Source organism: Pseudophryne corroboree, chromosome 8 (assembly GCF_028390025.1).
Source record: "Pseudophryne corroboree isolate aPseCor3 chromosome 8, aPseCor3.hap2, whole genome shotgun sequence".
Classification (NCBI taxonomy): Eukaryota; Metazoa; Chordata; class Amphibia; order Anura; family Myobatrachidae; genus Pseudophryne; species Pseudophryne corroboree.
The window spans coordinates 250,052-274,992 of NC_086451.1; the positions used below are offsets into that span (position 1 = coordinate 250,052).

Here is a 24,941-nt window from a genome sequence, read left to right on the forward strand (position 1 = left end):
GGTGTAATCCCCACCTACATGTTATACGCTGGTGTAATCCCCACCTACATGTTATACGCTGGTGTAATCCCCACCTACATGTTATACGCTGGTGTAATCCCCACCTACATGTTATACGCTGGTGTAATCCTCACCTACATGTTATACGCTGGTGTAATCCTCACCTACATGTTATACGCTGGTATAATCCCCACCTACATGTTATACATTGGTTTAATCCTCACCTACATGTTATACGCTGGTGTAATCCCCACCTACATGTTATACATTGGTGTAATCCCCACCTACATGTTATACATTGGTGTAATCCCCACCTACATGTTATACGCTGGTGTAATCCCCACCTACATGTTATACGCTGGTGTAATCCCCACTGTGACGACACGTGAGGACACAGCCGGAGCGTCGTGTCGCACAGTGGTAAAAGGCACGTGGTTACTTTCCTAGCCCTAGTCTTACCCATGGACTACACTAATTGTTGATCTGTATTTGGCTATGTACTAGGCAATATTGTATTATATTGTATGATGTTATTGTTACAAGGGTACAGTTATGTTTTCGATGTGTATATATATGAATGTATTGGTTATTGTATTATAGTTTGTAAAATAATGTTCCCCCCATGTGACTGCTCAGATAACCTGTGTGTTTGCTGTTGGGTAGATACAGCGGGTGTGGTTCATCAAATCGACAGTGTCTAGGTCGACAATGTTTAGGTTGACCACTATAGGTCGACAGTCACTAGGTCGACATGGATGGAAGGTCGACAGGGTTTCTAGGTCGACATGTGCTAGGTCGACAGGTCTAAAGGTCGATGTGGCCGGAGAGACCCCAGCCCACGTGGACAATGGCCGCTGCAGCACTGAAGGGGTTAACCCCAGGTGCCCGGCGCCATGTTGCGGACAATAGGCGCTTGGCGTCACTGTTAAATGTACTTACGGCGCTGGGCGCAGACTGTTTAAAAATATGTTTAATGATGTGTCTTAACATGTCATATGTAGTGCTCTGTGCACAATTGCAGGAATGCATGTTTAAATGAATTTATATTTAAGATGTGGTCACCTGTATATTTAAAGGAAAATGCACTTACTATAGATGTCTGAATAATCATCTCCTGTCAGTAGGAAGTGGCATGCTAATGGCCCTGTCCTAGCAGAGAGGTGTGAATGACAATACCTTTTGATGTGTAAGTTCCTTAGAGAGATGCTACTCACAGGGATCTCCTTATCCCATATGTAAAGTAGTTCTGGACTTGGAACCTGTTTCATGTAATGATTTAATTGATATACGAACCCTGAATGGCAGATTCAGGAAGGAAGACTGTTTGTATTGTAGCCTTTCCTGTTGTAATCTCAAACACTGGGTTTGCCTGGAGATGTGAATGAGACAGAAACATTTCTATTTTGAAGCTATGTGATAAATTTATCAATAGTGAATGTTAATCTGATACCAACGTTGTCTGGGTGACAGGAAGGAGGATATTGTTTTATGGCACTTATCTCCTTTTGAAATGTAATTTATTTATTGGTATTTTGTAAAATAACCTGATTGGTTGGAGAAGACAGGGAGCGCTTACCCCCCTGTGGTACTGTGTGTAAAATTGACATAAAAAGGAGGCCTGTGTGCCTCCAGGTTGTAGTTGTACCATCTTATTCTGCTGGAACATCTTGCTGTATGCTGTTGCCCCTAGCAATAGGGAAGAGTTCTCTTTAGAACTATTGAGCAAATAAAACACCATTGCCTCAAGAAGATTGCTTCATCTTGTGACCTACAGGGTTATGCCAACCATAGCCCAGTCCTCCGCCTGTCCAGGGAAGCACCTAACGTCTCCAAGTTCCGCCTTCCGCCAGCTACCGGTAGAGGCCTAGCAAGTGGCTAGTGGGGATTCGTCAACACCACACAGGTATGGTAAGGCAGTGCGTCGGCACATACAGAGCAGAACCGTGGTTTCAAACGCCACGGCAGGTTAGGAGTTTGGTGGTGGCAGCATAAGCCCGCCCACAGCGCAGTGGGTGGAGTCAGTAACAGGCGGTTACTGACGGTAAGCGGGAATCCCCTATGTGGTCAGGCCTCAAGTGACCTAACCTTCCTATCTGTGCGCAGGAGACGGGACGCGAAAGCGGCGAGTGCTTTCGTACGGGACCGTCCTGTCAGTCGACATGAGGATTTTTATTTTTTTGGTGTTGTTTTCTTCGTAGAGTGACCGGGATCCCAAATTAGTGTACCGCGTCCCCTCGCATGGCTCGCTTCGCTCGCCATGCTTCGGGCATGGTGCCTTCGCTCCGCTACCGCTTCGCTCGGCACACTTTACCGTTCCAATTGTAGTCCACGTGGATCGTTAAGTATGAAAAAAAAAAAAAAATGTGAAAAACTCATGTCGACCTTTAGACCTGTCGTCCTAGCACATATCGACCTAGAAACCCTGTCGACCTTCCATCCATGTCGACCTAGTGACTGTCGACCTAAACATTGTCGACCTAGACACTGTCGGTCTTCAGACCGGATCCCAGATACAGCCAGTCTCATATGTCAGGCCATACAACCCCCTCATTCTTCCCCACACAATGGATTCCAGGACACACAATCAGATTAAGTAAGGTTAATTTAGATAACATCTATTGTGGCCTAGGGGACATGCCTGGACATGTGAAAGTAGGTTTGCTCTGAAACTGTTCTGGGGGTGTCGCCTTATTGTAGGAAAGACAAAGGTTTTGATAATAGCAAACAGGGGAGGTGAGAGAGATCTGGGAGAGAAGGTCAGAGAGTGACAGGAGACTGGCTAAGAAGTAATGTTCTGTCAGGAGTTCCAGGAGGGATTGTCGTGTAGAATTGGATCACAGAAGTGTGCTGAGCTGTTTATAACCCATTCTGTTCAATAAACCACTGTTGGTTTTTCATCTACCACCATGACTGAATGATTTGGAACCCGGTATCCTCACACCCTCCTACATGTTATACATTGGTGTAATCCCCACCTACATGTTATACGCTGGTGTAATCCCCACCTACATGTTATACATTGGTGTAATCCCCATCTACATGTTATACGCTGGTGTAATCCTCACCTACATGTTATGCGCTGGTGTAATCCCCACCTACATGTTATGCGCTGGTGTAATCCCCACCTACATGTTATACGCTGGTGTAATCCCCACCTACATGTTATACGCTGGTGTAATCCCCACCTACATGTTATACGCTGGTGTAATCCCCACCTACATGTTATACGCTGGTGTAATCCTCACCTACATGTTATACGCTGGTGTAATCCCCACCTACATGTTATACGCTGGTGTAATCCTCACCTACATGTTATACGCTGGTGTAATCCTCACCTACATGTTATACGCTGGTGTAATCCCCACCTACATGTTATACGCTGGTGTAATCCCCACCTACATGTTATACGCTGGTGTAATCCCCACCTACATGTTATACGCTGGTGTAATCCCCACCTACATGTTATACGCTGGTGTAATCCTCACCTACATGTTATACGCTGGTGTAATCCCCACCTACATGTTATACGCTGGTGTAATCCTCACCTACATGTTATACGCTGGTGTAATCCTCACCTACATGTTATACGCTGGTGTAATCCCCACCTACATGTTATACGCTGGTGTAATCCTCACCTACATGTTATACGCTGGTGTAATCCCCACCTACATGTTATACAGTGGTGTAATCCTCACCTACATTTATACAGTGGTGTAATCCTCACCTACATGTTATACGGTGGTGTAATCCCCACATACATGTTATACGCTGGTGTAATCCTCACCTACATGTTATACGCTGGTGTAATCCCCACATACATGTTATACGCTGGTGTAATCCTCACCTACATGTTATACGCTGGTGTAATCCCCACCTACATGTTATACAGTGGTGTAATCCTCACCTACATTTATACAGTGGTGTAATCCTCACCTACATGTTATACGCTGGTGTAATCCCCACATACATGTTATACGCTGGTGTAATCCTCACCTACATGTTTTACGCTGGTGTAATCCCCACCTACATGCTATACGCTGGTGTAATCCTCACCTACATGTTATACGCTGGTGTAATCCCCACCTCCATGTTATACGCTGGTGTAATCCTCACCTACATGTTATACGCTGGTGTAATTCTCACCTACATGTTATACGCTGGTGTAATCCTCACCTACATGTAATACGCTTGTGTAATCCCCACCTACATGTTATACGCTGGTGTAATCCCCACCTACATGTTATACGCTGGTGTAATCCCCACCTACATGTTATACGCTGGTGTAATCCCCCCCTACATGTTATACGCTGGTGTAATCCCCCCCTACATGTTATACGCTGGTGTAATCCCCCCCTACATGTTATACGCTGGTGTAATCCCCCCCTACATGTTATACGCTGGTGTAATCCTCACCTACATGTTATACGCTGGTGTAATCCTCACCTACATGTTATACGCTGGTGTAATCCCCACCTACATGTTATACGCAGGTGTAATCCCCACCTACATGTTATACGCAGGTGTAATCCCCACCTACATGTTATACGCTGGTGTAATCCCCCCCTACATGTTATACAGTGGTGTAATCCTCAACTACATGTTATACGCTGGTGTAATCCCCACCTACATGTTATACGCTGGTGTAATCCTCAACTACATGTAATACGCTGGTGTAATCCTCACCTACATGTTATACGCTGGTGTAATCTCACTAATAGGAGACCGCCTCTGCCCCCTGGCACTGCCACATTGTGACCCTTCTCTTCCTTACAGAGACTGGCCATAGCAAAAGAGTTTGGAGACAAAGCTGCAGAGAGACGGGCGTACAGCAACCTGGGCAACGCTCACATATTCCTGGGCAGATTCGATACCTCAGCAGAGTACTACAAGTAAGTGATACCGTGCTCCCGCAGACAGTGTATGTTACTCTTACTGTCCTCTAGGTGGCGCCGCTCACTATAGAATCTGTAACATTTTTACTGGTAAATGTGTACACCTGCTATGTGCTGACTATACACGTGTACACCTGCTGTGTGCTGACTGTACACCTGTACACCTGCTATGTGCTGACTATACACGTGTACACCTGCTGTGTGCTGACTGTACACCTGTACACCTGCTGCGTGCTGACTATACACGTGTACACCTGCTGCGTGCTGCCTATACACGTGTACACCTGCTATGTGCTGACTGTACACCTGCTGTGTGCTGACTGTACACCTGTACACCTGCTGCGTGCTGACTATACACGTGTACACCTGCTGCGTGCTGCCTATACACGTGTACACCTGCTATGTGCTGACTATACACCTGTACACCTGCTATGTGCTGACTATACACCTGTACACCTGCTATGTGCTGACTATACACCTGTACACCTGCTATGTGCTGACTATACACCTGTACACCTGCTATGTGCTGACTATACACCTGTACACCTGCTATGTGCTGACTATACACCTGTACACCTGCTATGTGCTGACTATACACCTGTACACCTGCTATGTGCTGACTATACACCTGTACACCTGCTATGTGCTGACTATACACCTGTACACCTGCTATGTGCTGACTGTACACCTGTACACCTGCTGTGTGCTGACTATACACCTGTACACCTGCTATGTGCTGACTGTACACCTGCTATGTGCTGACTATACACCTGTACACCTGCTATGTGCTGACTGTACACCTGTACACCTGCTGCATGCTGACTATACACCTGTACACCTGCTATGTGCTGACTATACACCTGTACACCTGCTGCATGCTGACTATACACCTGTACACCTGCTATGTGCTGACTATACACCTGTACACCTGCTATGTGCTGACTATACACCTGTACACCTGCTGCATGCTGACTATACACCTGTACACCTGCTATGTGCTGACTATACACCTGTACACCTGCTGCATGCTGACTATACACCTGTACACCTGCTGCGTGCTGACTATACACGTGTACACCTGCTGCGTGCTGACTATACACCTGTACACCTGCTGCGTGCTGACTATACACCTGTACACCTGCTGCGTGCTGAATATACACCTGTACACCTGCTGCGTGCTGACTATACACCTGTACACCTGCTGCGTGCTGACTGTACACCTGTACACCTGCTTTGTGCTGACTATACACCTGCTGCTTGCTGACTATACACCTGTACACCTGCTTTGTGCTGACTATACACCTGTACACCTGCTATGTGCTGACTATACACCTGTACACCTGCTATGTGCTGACTATACACCTGTACACCTGCTATGTGCTGACTATACACCTGTACACCTGCTATGTGCTGACTATACACCTGTACACCTGCTATGTGCTGACTATACACCTGTAAACCTGCTGCGTGCTGACTATACACCTGTACACCTGCTGCGTGCTGACTATACACCTGTACACCTGCTGCGTGCTGACTATACACCTGTACACCTGCTGCGTGCTGACTATACACGTGCTGCGTGCTGACTATACACCTGTACACCTGCTGCCTGCTTACTATACACGTGTACACCTGCTGCCTGCTGACTATACACCTGTACACCTGCTGCTTGCTGACTATACACCTGCTGCGTGCTGACTATACACCTGTACACCTGCTATGTGCTGACTATACACCTGTACACCTGCTATGTGCTGACTATACACCTGCTATGTGCTGACTATACACCTGTACACCTGCTGTGTGCTGACTATACACATGTACACCTGCTGCGTGCTGACTATACACCTGTACACCTGCTATGTGCTGACTATACACGTGTACACCTGCTGCTTGCTGACTATACACCTGTACACCTGCTGCTTGCTGACTATACACCTGTACACCTGCTATGTGCTGACTATACACCTGTACACCTGCTATGTGCTGACTATACACCTGTACACCTGCTGTGTGCTGACTATACACATGTACACCTGCTGCGTGCTGACTATACACCTGTACACCTGCTATGTGCTGACTATACACGTGTACACCTGCTGCTTGCTGACTATACACCTGTACACCTGCTGCTTGCTGACTATACACCTGTACACCTGCTATGTGCTGACTATACACCTGTACACCTGCTATGTGCTGACTATACACCTGTACACCTGCTATGTGCTGACTATACACCTGTACACCTGCTATGTGCTGACTATACACCTGTACACCTGCTATGTGCTGACTATACACCTGTACACCTGCTGCGTGCTGACTATACACCTGTACACCTGCTGCTTGCTGACTATACACCTGTACACCTGCTATGTGCTGACTATACACGTGTACACCTGCTGCGTGCTGACTATACACCTGCTGCGTGCTGACTGTACACCTGTACACCTGCTATGTGCTGACTATACACCTGTACACCTGCTATGTGCTGACTATACACCTGTACACCTGCTATGTGCTGACTATACACCTGTACACCTGCTGCTTGCTGACTATACACCTGTACACCTGCTGCTTGCTGACTATACACCTGTACACCTGCTGCTTGCTGACTATACACCTGCTGCGTGCTGACTATACACCTGTACACCTGCTGCTTGCTTACTATACACCTATACACCTGCTGCCTGCTTACTATACACCTGTGCACCTGCTGCCTGCTGACTATACACCTGTACACCTGCTGCGTGCTGACTATACACCTGCTATGTGCTGACTATACACCTGCTATGTGCTGACTATACACCTGTACACCTGCTGCGTGCTGACTATACACCTGCTATGTGCTGACTATACACCTGTACACCTGCTGTGTGCTGACTATACACCTGTACACCTGCTGTGTGCTGACTATACACCTGTACACCTGCTGTGTGCTGACTATACACCTGTACACCTGCTATGTGCTGACTATACACCTGTACACCTGCTATGTGCTGACTATACACGTGTACACCTGCTGCTTGCTGACTATACACCTGTACACCTGCTATGTGCTGACTATACACCTGTACACCTGCTATGTGCTGACTATACACCTGTACACCTGCTATGTGCTGACTATACACCTGTACACCTGCTGCTTGCTGACTATACACCTGTACACCTGCTGCGTGCTGACTATACACCTGTACACCTGCTATGTGCTGACTATACACCTGTACACCTGCTATGTGCTGACTATACACCTGTACACCTGCTGCGTGCTGACTATACACCTGTACACCTGCTGCGTGCCGACTATACACCTGTACACCTGCTGCTTGCTGACTATACACCTGCTGCTTGCTGACTATACACCTGCTGCGTGCTGACTATACACCTGTACACCTGCTGCCTGCTTACTATACACCTGTACACCTGCTGCCTGCTTACTATACACCTGTACACCTGCTGCGTGCTGACTATACACGTGTACACCTGCTGCCTGCTGACTATACACCTGTACACCTGCTGCGTGCTGACTATACACCTGCTATGTGCTGACTATACACCTGTACACCTGCTGCGTGCTGACTATACACCTGTACACCTGCTGCTTGCTGACTATACACCTGTACACCTGCTTTGTGCTGACTATACACCTGCTGCGTGCTGACTATACACCTGTACACCTGCTATGTGCTGACTATACACCTGTACACCTGCTATGTGCTGACTATACACCTGTACACCTGCTATGTGCTGACTATACACCTGTACACCTGCTGCGTGCTGACTATACACCTGTACACCTGCTGCTTGCTGACTATACACCTGTACACCTGCTTTGTAGTGACTATACACCTGCTGCGTGCTGACTATACACCTGTACACCTGCTGCCTGCTTACTATACACGTGTACACCTGCTGCCTGCTTACTATACACGTGTACACCTGCTGCGTGCTGACTATACACGTGTACACCTGCTGCCTGCTGACTATACACCTGTACACCTGCTGCTTGCTGACTATACACCTGCTGCGTGCTGACTATACACCTGTACACCTGCTATGTGCTGACTATACACCTGTACACCTGCTGCTTGCTGACTATACACCTGTACACCTGCTGCTTGCTGACTATACACCTGTACACCTGCTATGTGCTGACTATACACGTGTACACCTGCTGCGTGCTGACTATACACCTGTACACCTGCTGCGTGCTGACTATACACCTGTACACCTGCTGCTTGCTGACTATACACGTGTACACCTGCTTTGTGCTGACTATACACCTGCTGCGTGCTGACTATACACCTGTACACCTGCTATGTGCTGACTATACACCTGTACACCTGCTATGTGCTGACTATACACCTGTACACCTGCTATGTGCTGACTATACACCTGTACACCTGCTGCGTGCTGACTATACACCTGTACACCTGCTGCGTGCTGACTATACACCTGTACACCTGCTGCTTGCTGACTATACACCTGTACACCTGCTGCTTGCTGACTATACACCTGCTGCGTGCTGACTATACACCTGTACACCTGCTGCTTGCTTACTATACACCTGTACACCTGCTGCCTGCTTACTATACACGTGTACACCTGCTGACTATACACCTGTACACCTGCTGCGTGCTGACTATACACCTGCTGTGTGCTGACTATACACCTGCTATGTGCTGACTATACACCTGTACACCTGCTGCGTGCTGACTATACACCTGCTATGTGCTGACTATACACCTGTACACCTGCTGTGTGCTGACTATACACCTGTACACCTGCTATGTGCTGACTATACACCTGTACACCTGCTGCTTGCTGACTATACACCTGTACACCTGCTGCTTGCTGACTATACACCTGTACACCTGCTATGTGCTGACTATACACGTGTACACCTGCTGCGTGCTGACTATACACCTGTACACCTGCTGCGTGCTGACTATACACCTGTACACCTGCTATGTGCTGACTATACACCTGTACACCTGCTATGTGCTGACTATACACCTGTACACCTGCTGTGTGCTGACTATACACCTGTACACCTGCTGTGTGCTGACTATACACCTGTACACCTGCTGTGTGCTGACTATACACCTGTACACCTGCTGTGTGCTGACTATACACCTGTACACCTGCTGCGTGCTGACTATACACCTGCTGCTTGCTGACTATACACCTGTACACCTGCTATGTGCTGACTATACACCTGTACACCTGCTGCATGCTGACTATACACCTGTACACCTGCTTTGTGCTGACTATACACCTGTACACCTGCTATGTGCTGACTATACACCTGTACACCTGCTATGTGCTGACTATACACCTGTACACCTGCTGCATGCTGACTATACACCTGTACACCTGCTTTGTGCTGACTATACACCTGTACACCTGCTATGTGCTGACTATACACCTGTACACCTGCTATGTGCTGACTATACACCTGTACACCTGCTATGTGCTGACTATACACCTGTACACCTGCTATGTGCTGACTATACACCTGTACACCTGCTATGTGCTGACTATACACCTGTACACCTGCTTTGTGCTGACTATACACCTGTACACCTGCTGTGTGCTGACTATACACCTGTACACCTGCTATGTGCTGACTATACACCTGTACACCTGCTATGTGCTGACTATACACCTGTACACCTGCTTTGTGCTGACTATACACCTGTACACCTGCTGTGTGCTGACTATACACCTGTACACCTGCTATGTGCTGACTATACACCTGTACACCTGCTATGTGCTGACTATACACCTGTACACCTGCTGCGTGCTGACTATACACCTGTACACCTGCTATGTGCTGACTATACACCTGTACACCTGCTATGTGCAGACTATACACCTGTACACCTGCTGTGTGCTGACTATACACCTGTACACCTGCTGTGTGCTGACTATACACCTGTACACCTGCTGTGTGCTGACTATACACCTGTACACCTGCTGTGTGCTGACTATACACCTGTACACCTGCTGTGTGCTGACTATACACCTGTACACCTGCTGTGTGCTGACTATACACCTGTACACCTGCTGTGTGCTGACTATACACCTGTACACCTGCTGTGTGCTGACTATACACCTGTACACCTGCTGTGTGCTGACTATACACCTGTACACCTGCTGTGTGCTGACTATACACCTGTACACCTGCTGTGTGCTGACTATACACCTGTACACCTGCTGTGTGCTGACTATACACCTGTACACCTGCTGTGTGCTGACTATACACCTGTACACCTGCTGCGTGCTGACTATACACCAGTACACCTGCTGCTTGCTGACTATACACCTGTACACCTGCTATGTGCTGACTATACACGTGTACACCTGCTGCGTGCTGACTATACACCTGTACACCTGCTGCGTGCTGACTATACACCTGTACACCTGCTATGTGCTGACTATACACCTGTACACCTGCTATGTGCTGACTATACACCTGTACACCTGCTGTGTGCTGACTATACACCTGTACACCTGCTGTGTGCTGACTATACACCTGTACACCTGCTGTGTGCTGACTATACACCTGTACACCTGCTGTGTGCTGACTATACACCTGTACACCTGCTGCGTGCTGACTATACACCTGCTGCTTGCTGACTATACACCTGTACACCTGCTATGTGCTGACTATACACCTGTACACCTGCTGCATGCTGACTATACACCTGTACACCTGCTTTGTGCTGACTATACACCTGTACACCTGCTATGTGCTGACTATACACCTGTACACCTGCTATGTGCTGACTATACACCTGTACACCTGCTGCATGCTGACTATACACCTGTACACCTGCTTTGTGCTGACTATACACCTGTACACCTGCTATGTGCTGACTATACACCTGTACACCTGCTATGTGCTGACTATACACCTGTACACCTGCTATGTGCTGACTATACACCTGTACACCTGCTATGTGCTGACTATACACCTGTACACCTGCTATGTGCTGACTATACACCTGTACACCTGCTTTGTGCTGACTATACACCTGTACACCTGCTGTGTGCTGACTATACACCTGTACACCTGCTATGTGCTGACTATACACCTGTACACCTGCTATGTGCTGACTATACACCTGTACACCTGCTTTGTGCTGACTATACACCTGTACACCTGCTGTGTGCTGACTATACACCTGTACACCTGCTATGTGCTGACTATACACCTGTACACCTGCTATGTGCTGACTATACACCTGTACACCTGCTGCGTGCTGACTATACACCTGTACACCTGCTATGTGCTGACTATACACCTGTACACCTGCTATGTGCAGACTATACACCTGTACACCTGCTGTGTGCTGACTATACACCTGTACACCTGCTGTGTGCTGACTATACACCTGTACACCTGCTGTGTGCTGACTATACACCTGTACACCTGCTGTGTGCTGACTATACACCTGTACACCTGCTGTGTGCTGACTATACACCTGTACACCTGCTGTGTGCTGACTATACACCTGTACACCTGCTGTGTGCTGACTATACACCTGTACACCTGCTGTGTGCTGACTATACACCTGTACACCTGCTGTGTGCTGACTATACACCTGTACACCTGCTGTGTGCTGACTATACACCTGTACACCTGCTGTGTGCTGACTATACACCTGTACACCTGCTGTGTGCTGACTATACACCTGTACACCTGCTGTGTGCTGACTATACACCTGTACACCTGCTGCGTGCTGACTATACACCAGTACACCTGCTGCCTATACACCTGTACACCTGCTGCATGCTGACTATACACGTGTACACCTGCTGCGTGCTGACTATACACGTGTACACCTGCTGCGTGCTGACTATACACCTGTACACCTGCTGCTTGCTGACTATACACCTGTACACCTGCTATGTGCTGACTATACATCTGTACACCTGCTGTGTGCTGACTATACACCTGTACACCTGCTGTGTGCTGACTATACACCTGTACACCTGCTGTGTGCTGACTATACACCTGTACACCTGCTGTGTGCTGACTATACACCTGTACACCTGCTGCGTGCTGACTATACACCTGTACACCTGCTGCTTGCTGACTATACACCTGTTCACCTGCTTTGTGCTGACTATACACCTGCTGCGTGCTGACTATACACCAGTACACCTGCTGCCTATACACCTGTACACCTGCTGCATGCTGACTGTACACCTGTACACCTGCTGCGTGCTGGCTATACACCTGTACACCTGCTGCCTGCTTACTATACACCTGTACACCTGCTGGCTGCTTACTATACACCTGCTTTGTGCTGACTATACACCTGTACACCTGCTATGTGCTGACTATACACCTGTACACCTGCTATGTGCTGACTATACACGTGTACACCTGCTGCTTGCTGACTATACACCTGTACACCTGCTGTGTGCTGACTATACACCTGCTGCGTGCTGACTATACACCTGTACACCTGCTGCCTGCTTACTATACACCTGTACACCTGCTGCCTGCTTACTATACACCTGTACACCGGCTGCGTGCTGACTATACATGTGTACACCTGCTGCCTGCTGACTATACACCTGTACACCTGCTGCGTGCTGACTATACACCTGCTATGTGCTGACTATACACCTGTACACCTGCTATGTGCTGACTATACACCTGTACACCTGCTATGTGCTGACTATACACCTGTACACCTGCTGCGTGCTGACTATACACCTGTACACCTGCTGTGTGCTGACTATACACCTGTACACCTGCTGTGTGCTGACTATACACCTGTACACCTGCTGCGTGCTGACTATACACCTGTACACCTGCTGCTTGCTGACTATACACCTGCTGCGTGCTGACTATACACCTGTACACCTGCTGCCTGCTTACTATACACCTGTACACCTGCTGCCTGCTTACTATACACCTGTACACCTGCTGCGTGCTGACTATACACGTGTACACCTGCTGCCTGCTGACTATACACCTGTACACCTGCTGCGTGCTGACTATACACCTGCTATGTGCTGACTATACACCTGCTATGTGCTGACTATACACCTGTACACCTGCTGCGTGCTGACTATACACCTGCTATGTGCTGACTATACACCTGTACAGCTGCTGCGTGCTGACTATACACCTGTACAGCTGCTGCGTGCTGACTATACACGTGTACACCTGCTGCTTGCTGACTATACACCTGTACACCGGCTGCGTGCTGACTATACACCTGTACACCTGCTGCTTGCTGACTATACACCTGTACACCTGCTTTGTGCTGACTATACACCTGCTGCGTGCTGACTATACACCTGTACACCTGCTATGTGCTGACTATACACCTGTACACCTGCTATGTGCTGACTATACACCTGTACACCTGCAGCGTGCTGACTATACACCTGTACATTTGCTATGTGCTGACTATACACCTGTACACCTGCTGTGTGCTGACTATACACCTGTACACCTGCTGTGTGCTGACTATACACCTGTACACCTGCTGTGTGCTGACTATACACCTGTACACCTGCTGTGTGCTGACTATACACCTGTACACCTGCTGCGTGCTGACTATACACCTGTACACCTGCTGCGTGCTGACTATACACCTGTACACTTGCTGCTTGCTGACTATACACCTGTACACCTGCTATGTGCTGACTATACACCTGTACACCTGCTGCGTGCTGACTATACACCTGTTCACCTGCTGCATGCTGACTGTACACCTGTACACCTGCTTTGTACTGACTATACACCTGCTGCGTGCTGACTATACACCTGTACACCTGCTTTGTGCTGACTATAAACCTGTACACCTACTTTGTGCTGACTATACACCTGCTGCTTGCTGACTATACACCTGTACACCTGCTTTGTGCTGACTACACCTGTACACCTGCTATGTGCTGACTATACACCTGTACACCTGCTATGTGCTGACTATACACCTGTACACCTGCTATGTGCTGACTATACACCTGTACACCTGCTATGTGCTGACTATACACCTGTTCACCTGCTTTGTGCTGACTATACACCTGCTGCGTGCTGACTATACACCTGTACACCTGCTGCCTGCTTACTATACACCTGTACACCTGCTGCCTGCTTACTATACACCTGTACACCTGCTGCGTGCTGACTATACACGTGTACACCTGCTGCCTGCTGACTATACACCTGTACACCTGCTGCGTGCTGACTATACACCTGCTGCGTGCTGACTATACACCTGCTATGTGCTGACTATACACCTGCTATGTGCTGACTATACACCTGTACACCTGCTGCGTGCTGACTATACACCTGCTATGTGCTGACTATACACCTGTACACCTGCTGCGTGCTGACTATACACCTGTACACCTGCTGCGTGCTGACTATACACCTGCTATGTGCTGACTATACACCTGCTATGTGCTGACTATACACCTGCTATGTGCTGACTATACACCTGTACACCTGCTATGTGCTGACTATACACCTGTACACCTGCTATGTGCTGACTATACACCTGTACACCTGCTATGTGCTGACTATACACCTGTACACCTGCTATGTGCTGACTATACACCTGTACACCTGCTGCGTGCTGACTATACACCTGTACACCTGCTGCGTGCTGACTATACACCTGTACACCTGCTGCTTGCTGACTATACACCTGTACACCTGCTGCTTGCTGACTATACACCTGCTGCGTGCTGACTATACACCTGTACACCTGCTGCCTGCTTACTATACACCTGTACACCTGCTGCCTGCTTACTATACACCTGTACACCTGCTGCGTGCTGACTATACACGTGTACACCTGCTGACTATACACCTGTACACCTGCTGCGTGCTGACTATACACCTGCTATGTGCTGACTATACACCTGCTATGTGCTGACTATACACCTGTACACCTGCTATGTGCTGACTATACACCTGTACACCTGCTATGTGCTGACTATACACCTGTACACCTGCTATGTGCTGACTATACACCTGTACACCTGCTGCATGCTGACTATACACCTGTACACCTGCTTTGTGCTGACTATACACGTGTACACCTGCTGCGTGCTGACTATACACGTGTACACCTGCTGCGTGCTGACTATACACGTGTACACCTGCTGCATGCTGACTATACACCTGTACACCTGCTTTGTGCTGCCTATACACCTGTACACCTGCTATGTGCTGCCTATACACCTGTACACCTGCTATGTGCTGACTATACACCTGTACACCTGCTATGTGCTGACTATACACCTGTACACCTGCTATGTGCTGACTATACACCTGTACACCTGCTATGTGCTGACTATACACCTGTACACCTGCTATGTGCTGACTATACACCTGTACACCTGCTGTGTGCTGACTATACACCTGCTGTGTGCTGACTATACACCTGTACACCTGCTATGTGCTGACTATACACCTGTACACCTGCTGCGTGCTGACTATACACCTGTACACCTGCTGCTTGCTGACTATACACCTGTTCGCCTGCTTTGTGCTGACTATACACCTGCTGCGTGCTGACTATACACCTGTTGCCTTCTTACTATACACCTGTACACCTGCTGCCTGCTTACTATACACCTGTACACCTGCTGCCTGCTTACTATACAACTGTACACCTGCTGCCTGCTTACCATACACCTGTACACCTGCTGCGTGCTGACTATACACCTGTACACCTGCTGCGTGCTGACTATACACCTGCTATGTGCTGACTATACACCTGCTATGTGCTGACTATACACCTGTACACCTGCTATGTGCTGACTATACACCTGTACACCTGCTATGTGCTGACTATACACCTGTACACCTGCTGCGTGCTGACTATACACCTGTACACCTGCTGCTTGCTGACTATACACCTGTACACCTGCTGCTTGCTGACTATACACCTGCTGCGTGCTGACTATACACCTGTACACCTGCTGCGTGCTGACTATACACCTGTACACCTGCTGCGTGCTGACTATACACGTGTACACCTGCTGCGTGCTGACTATACACCTGCTATGTGCTGACTATACACCTGCTATGTGCTGACTATACACCTGTACACCTGCTATGTGCTGACTATACACCTGTACACCTGCTATGTGCTGACTATACACCTGTACACCTGCTGCGTGCTGACTATACACCTGTACACCTGCTGCGTGCTGACTATACACCTGTACACCTGCTGCTTGCTGACTATACACCTGCTGCGTGCTGACTATACACCTGTACACCTGCTGCCTGCTTACTATACACCCGTACACCTGCTGCCTGCTTACTATACACCTGTACACCTGCTGCGTGCTGACTATACACGTGTACACCTGCTGCCTGCTGACTATACACCTGCTATGTGTTGACTATACACCTGCTATGTGTTGACTATACACCTGCTATGTGTTGACTATACACCTGCTATGTGTTGACTATACACCTGCTATGTGCTGACTATACACCTGCTATGTGCTGACTATACACCTGCTATGTGCTGACTATACACCTGTACACCTGCTGCGTGCTGACTATACACCTGCTATGTGCTGACTATACACCTGTACAGCTGCTGCGTGCTGACTATACACCTGTACAGCTGCTGCGTGCTGACTATACACCTGTACAGCTGCTGCGTGCTGACTATACACGTGTACACCTGCTATGTGCTGACTATACACGTGTACACCTGCTGCGTGCTGACTATACACCTGTACACCTGCTATGTGCTGACTATACACCTGTACACCTGCTTTGTGCTGACTATACACCTGTACACCTGCTATGTGCTGACTATACACCTGTACACCTGCTATGTGCTTACTATACACCTGTACACCTGCTATGTGCTGACTATACACCTGCTGTGTGCTGACTATACACGTGTACACCTGCTGTGTGCTGACTATACACCTGTACACCTGCTGCGTGCTGACTATACACCTGCTATGTGCTGACTATACACCTGTACACCTGCTATGTGCTGACTATACACCTGTACACCTGCTGCGTGCTGACTATACACCTGTACACCTGCTGCGTGCTGACTATACACCAGTACACCTGCTGCCTATACACCTGTACACCTGCTATGTGCTGACTATACACCTGTACACCTGCTATGTGCTGACTATACACCTGTACACCTGCTATGTGCTGACTATACACCTGTACACCTGCTGCGTGCTGACTACACACCTGTACACCTGCTGCGTGCTGACTATACACCTGTACACCTGCTGCTTGCTGACTATACACCTGCTTTGTGCTGACTATACACCTGTACACCTGCTTTGTGCTGACTATACACCTGTACACCTGCTATGTGCTGACTATACACCTGCTATGTGCTGACTATACACCTGTACACCTGCTGCGTGCTGACTATACACCTGTACACCTGCTGCGTGCTGACTATACACCTGTACACCTGCTGCTTGCTGACTATACACCTGCTTTGTGCTGACTATACACCTGTACACCTGCTTTGTGCGGACTATACACCTGTACACCTGCTATGTGCTGACTATACACCTGCTATGTGCTGACTATACACCTGTACACCTGCTGTGTGCTGACTATACACCTGTACACCTGCTGCGTGCTGACTATACACCTGTACACCTGCTGCTTGCTGACTATACACCTGTACACCTGCTTTGTGCTGACTATACACCTGCTGCGTGCTGACTATACACCTGTACACCTGCTGCCTGATTACTATACACCTGTACACCTGCTGCCTGCTTACTATACACCTGTACACCTGCTGCCTGCTTACTATACACCTGTACACCTGCTGCGTGCTGACTATACACGTGTACACCTGCTGCCTGCTGACTATACACCTGTACACCTGCTGCGTGCTGACTATACACCTGCTATGTGCTGACTATACACCTGCTATGTGCTGACTATACACCTGTACACCTGCTATGTGCTGACTATACACCTGTACACCTGCTATGTGCTGACTATACACCTGTACACCTGCTATGTGCTGACTACACACCTGCTATGTGCTGACTATACACCTGTACACCTGCTATGTGCTGACTATACACCTGTACACCTGCTATGTGCTGACTATACACCTGTACACCTGCTGCGTGCTGACTATACACCTGCTATGTGCTGACTATACACCTGTACACCTGCTGCGTGCTGACTATACACCAGTACACCTGCTGCCTATACACCTGTACACCTACTGCATGCTGACTATACACCTGTACACCTGCTGCGTGCTTACTATACACCTGTACACCTGCTGCGTGCTTACTATACACCTGTACACCTGCTGCTTACTATACACCTGTACACCTGCTGTCTGCTTACTATACACCTGTACACTTACTGCCTGCTTACTATACACCTGTACACCTGCTGCATGCTGACTATACACCTGTACACCTGCTGCGTGCTTACTATACACCTGTACACCTGCTGCGTGCTTACTATACACCTGTACACCTGCTGCCTGCTTACTATACACCTGTACACCTGCTGCCTGCTTACTATACACCTGTACACCTGCTGCCTGCTTACTATACACCTGTACACCTGCTGCCTGCTTACCATACACCTGTACACCTGCTGCCTGCTTACTATACACCTGTACACCTGCTGCGTGCTTACTATACACCTGTACACCTGCTGCGTGCTTACTATACACCTGTACACCTGCTGCCTGCTTACTATACACCTGTACACCTGCTGCCTGCTTACTATACACCTGTACACCTGCTGCCTGCTTACTATACACCTGTACACCTGCTGCGTGCTGACTATACACCTGTACACCTGCTGCCTGCTTACTATACACCTGTACACCTGCTGCGTGCTTACTATATACCTGCTGCATGCTGACTATACACCTGCTGCGTGCTGACTATACACCTGTACACCTGCTGCGTGCTGACTATACACCTGTACACCTGCTGCGTGCTGACTATACACCTGTACACCTGCTGCGTGCTGACTATACACCTGTACACCTGCTGCGTGCTGACTATACACCTGTACACCTGCTGCGTGCTGACTATACACCTGTACACCTGCTGCATGCTGACTATACACCTGCTGCGTGCTGTCTATACACCTGTACATCTGCTGCGTGCTAACTATACACCTGTTGCGTGCTGACTATACACCTGTACACCTGCTGCGTGCTGACTATACAACTGCTGCATGCTGTCTATACACCTGTACACCTGCTGCGTGCTGTCTATACACCTGTACATCTGCTGCGTGCTAACTATACACCTGTTGCGTGCTGACTATACACCTGTACACCTGCTGCGTGCTGACTATACACCTGCTGCATGCTGACTATACACCTATACACCTGCACACCTGCTGCGTGCTGACTATACACCTGCTGCGTGCTGACTGTACACCTGCACACCTGCTGCGTGCTGACTATACACCTGTACACCTGCTGACTATACACCTGTACACCTGCTATGTGCTGACTATACACCTGTACACCTGCTGCGTGCTGACTATACACCTGTACACCTGCTGTGTGCTGACTATACACCTGTACACCTGCTATGTGCTGACTATACACCTGTACACCTGCTATGTGCTGACTATACACCTGTACACCTGCTGCGTGCTGACTATACACCTGTACACCTGCTATGTGCTGACTATACACCTGTACACCTGCTATGTGCTGACTATACACCTGTACACCTGCTGCGTGCTGACTATACACCTGTACACCTGCTATGTGCTGACTATACACCTGTACACCTGCTGACTATACACCTGTACAGATATGTCTGTGTGTATGCTCCCTGCATTCCGGACACCCCATGGCTTTTCTAGAGCGGTAACCAGGAAGATGGATGACCCTTATGTGTGTAGTCGCAGTGGCCCTGCACCAGTATCACCGCACAGACGCGGCTGCAGCGCCGACAGTACAGGGGACACAGACAGGAAACGTGTGAGATATACAGGACTGGAGCGGAGCGTAATATACACTGTACCTAGACAGGAGTATTACACCTAGAACAGGTGCGTACTGAAGTGCAGGTGTTTAGAAGTGGAGATGTTGTCCATAGCAACCAGATTCTTCTGATCATTTATCTAGCACCTTCTAGAAGATAGTAGCTAGAGCAGTGATTTTCAACCTTTTTTTACCCGCGGCACACCAAACAATATTTTCAAATTGCCAAGGCACACCATCAGTTCCCACACAGAAAAAAACAAAAAACACACATTGGCCCTCACAGTAAAAAAAAATCCACACATACATTGGCCTACACAGAAAAAACGATTACATTGCTCCCCACATAAATCATGTTGCTCCCCACATGAATTATTCGCATTGTTTCCCCCATAAATCCTTATTCTCCCTACATAAATCCTATTGTTCCCCACAGGAGAAATAAAATAAATATTTGCTCCTACCGGTCAGCTGTCCTCCTCCCTGTCCCTCAGTGGCGGGCGTTGTTCATAGTGGAGTGCTGCGAATACTGACCAGCGGGCGGTTGGGCAGGTGTGGATGTGGGTGGGCAAGGAAAGCTGTGTATGCATGCGGGAATTTGAAGATGTGTATGCAGGCGGGTGGGCTGGCTAGGTGGTGAGACACGACGGCCGTGACCTGTGATATCACACCGCCGCGTCATCAAGGCATAGGTCACGGCCGGAGCACGACTGATCCTCTCCGAAGAGCCCGGGCCAACAGTTCACTCTGAAGGTGTAGGAAGCTGCTCTGGCTCCGCGGCACACCTTGCAACTGGTCGCGGCACACTAGGGTGCCATGGCACACTGGTTGAAAAAGCCTGAGCTAGAGTCTGGTTGCTATGGGCAGACTGTCCACTTCTATAAACCGGCACTTGGTAAAATAAGATTTTACTTACCGGTAAATCTATTTCTCGTAGTCCGTAGTGGATGCTGGTGACTCCGTAAGTACCATGGGTATAGACGGGCTCCGCAGGAGACAGGGCACTATAAGAAAGAATTTAGGTTCTGGTGTGCACTGGCTCCTCCCTCTATGCCCCTCCTCCAGACCTCAGTTAGAGAAACTGTGCCCAGAGGAGCTGACAGTACAAGGAAAGGATTTTGGTAATCCAGGGCAAGATTCATACCAGCCCACACCATACACACCGTATAACATGTGATAACAACCAGTTAACAGTATGACAAATAACATAGCATCAGATCAAACCCCGATGCAACCATAACTTAACCCTTATTGAAGCATTAACTATATACAAGTATTGCAGAAGAAGTCCGCACTTGGGACGGGCGCCCAGCATCCACTACGGACTACGAGAAATAGATTTACCGGTAAGTAAAATCTTATTTTCTCTAACGTCCTAGTGGATGCTGGGGACTCCGTAAGGACCATGGGGATTATACCAAAGCTCCCAAACGGGGGGGGGGGAGAGTGCGGATGACTCTGCAGCACCGAATGGGCAAACACAAGGTCCTCCTCAGCCAGGGTATCAAACTTGTAGAACTTTGCAAAAGTGTTTGAACCTGACCAAGTAGCCGCTCGGCAAAGTTGTAATGCCGAGACCCCTCGGGCAGCCGCCCAAGAAGAGCCCACCTTCCTAGTGGAATGGGCCTTAACTGATTTTGGCAGCGGCAATCCAGCCGCAGAATGAGCCTGCTGAATCGTGCTACAGATCCAGCGAGCAATAGTTTGCTTTGAAGCAGGAGCACCAAGCTTGTTGGATGCATACAGGATAAACAACGACTCTGTTTTCCTGACCCTAGCCGTTCTGGCTACATAAACCTTCAAAGCCCTGACCACATCAAGCAACTCGGAATCCTCCAAGTCAGGAGTAGCCACAGGCACCACAATAGGTTGGTTTATATGAAAAGATGAAACCACTTTCGGCAGAAATTGTGGACGGGTCCGCAATTCTACTCTATCCACATGGAAAACCAGATAGGGGCTTTTATGTGACAAAGCCGCCAACTCTGACACACGCCTAGCCGAAGCCAAGGCTAATAGCATGACCACCTTCCACGTGAGATATTTCAACTCCACCGATTTTAAGTGGTTCAAACCAGTGTTATTTCAGGAAACTTAACACCACGTTAAGATCCCAAGGTGCCACTGGAGTCACAAAAGGAGGCTGAATATGCAGCACTCCCTTTACAAACGTCTGAACTTCAGGTAGAGAAGCCAACTCCTTTTGAAAGAAATTGGATAGGGCCGAAATCTGGACCTTAATAGAGCCCAATTTTAGGCCCAAATTCACTCTGGACTGTAGGAAGTGAAGGAAACGGCCCAGCTGGAATTCCTCCGTAGGAGCATTCCTGGCCTCACACTAAGAAACATATTTTCGCCATATACGGTGATAATGTTTAGCTGTCACGTCCTTCCTAGCCTTTATCAGCGTAGGAATGACCTCATCCGGAATGCCCTTCTCTGCTAGGATCCGGCGTTCAACCGCCATGCCGTCAAACGCAGCCGCGGTAAGTCTTGGAACAGACAGGGCCCCTGTTGCAACAGGTCCTGTCTTAGAGGAAGAGGCCACGGGTCCTCTGTGAGCATTTCTTGCAGATCTGGATACCAAGTCCTTTGTGGCCAATCTGGAACAATGAGGATTGTTCTCACTCCTCTTTTTCTTATTATCCTCAGCACCTTGGGTATGAGAGGAAGAGGAGGAAATACATAGACCGACTGGAACACCCACGGTGTCACCAGGGCGTCCACAGCTACTGCCTGAGAGAGAGTCTCTTGACCTGGCGCAATACCTCTGTAGCTTTTTGTTGAGGCCGGATGCCATCATGTCCACCTGTGGCAGTTCCCACCGACTTGTAATCTGTGCGAAGACTTCCTGATGAAGTCCCCACTCTCCCGGGTGGAGGTCGTGTCTGCTGAGGAAGTCTGCTTCCCAGTTGTCCACTCCCGGGATGAACACTGCTGACAGTGCGCTTACGTGATTCTCCGCCCAGCGAAGAATTCTGGTGGCTTCCGCCATCGCCACTCTGCTCCTTGTGCCGCCTTGTCGGTTTACATGAGCCACTGTGGTGATGTTGTCTGACTGAATCAGAACCGGTTGGTCGCGAAGCAAGTTCTCCGCTTGACGCAGGGCGTTGTATGCGGCCCTTAGTTCCAGGATGTTGATGTGCAGGCAAGTCTCTTGACTTGACCACAGACCTTGGAAATTTCTTCCCTGTGTGACTGCTCCCCAACCTCGGAGGCTTGCGTCCGTGGTCACCAGGACCCAGTCCTGAATGCCGAATCTGCGGCCCTCGAGAAGGTGAGCACTCTGCAGCCACCACAGGAGTGACACCCTGGCCCTGGGGGATAGGGTGATTAACCGATGCATCTGAAGATGTGATCCGGACCACTTGTCCAGTAAGTCCCATTGAAAGGTCCTCGCATGGAACCTGCCGAAGGGAATGGCCTCGTATGATGCCACCATCTTTCCCAGGACTCAAGTGCAGTGATGCACTTACACCTGTTTTGGTTTTAATAAGTTCCTGACCAGGGTCATGAGTTCCTGAGCTTTCTCTATTGGGAGATAAACCCTTTTCTGGTCTGTGTCCAGAATCATGCCCAGGAAAGGCAGACGAGTCGTAGGAACCAACTGCGACTTTGGAATATTTAGAATCCAGCCGTGTTGCCGTAACACTTCCAGAGAAAGTGATACGCTGTTCAGCAACTGCTCTCTTGATCTCGCTTTTATGAGGAGATCGTCCAAGTACGGAATAATTGTGACCCCTTGCTTCCGCAGGAGTACCATCATTTCCGCCATTACCTTGGTAAATATTCTCGGTGCCGTGGAGAGACCAAACGGCAACGTCTGAAATTGGTAATGACAATCCTGTACCACAAATCTGAGGTACGCCTGATGAGGTGAATAAATGGGGACATGAAGGTATGCATCCTTTATGTCCAGAGACACCATAAAATCCCCCCCTTCCAGGCTTGCGATGACCGCTCTCAGCGATTCCATCTTGAACTTGAACCTTTTCAGGTATATGTTCAGAGATTTAAAATTCAATATAGGTCTGACCGAACCGTCCGGTTTCGGGACTACAAACATGGTCGA

General features: G+C 48.8%; 1 protein-coding gene across 6 annotated transcripts in view; it reads left to right on the top strand.

The window, feature by feature from the left end:
- Window positions 1-24,941, top strand: part of GPSM1 (G protein signaling modulator 1) — a 585,152-nt gene that overhangs the window by 184,844 nt on the left and 375,367 nt on the right. For all 6 annotated transcript variants that reach the window (XM_063935808.1, XM_063935811.1, XM_063935807.1 and 3 more), the window contains exon 6: window positions 4,774-4,889. In XM_063935808.1, coding sequence (XP_063791878.1) covers window positions 4,774-4,889 — 116 coding nt within the window. The remainder of the gene's footprint in view (window positions 1-4,773; window positions 4,890-24,941) is intronic.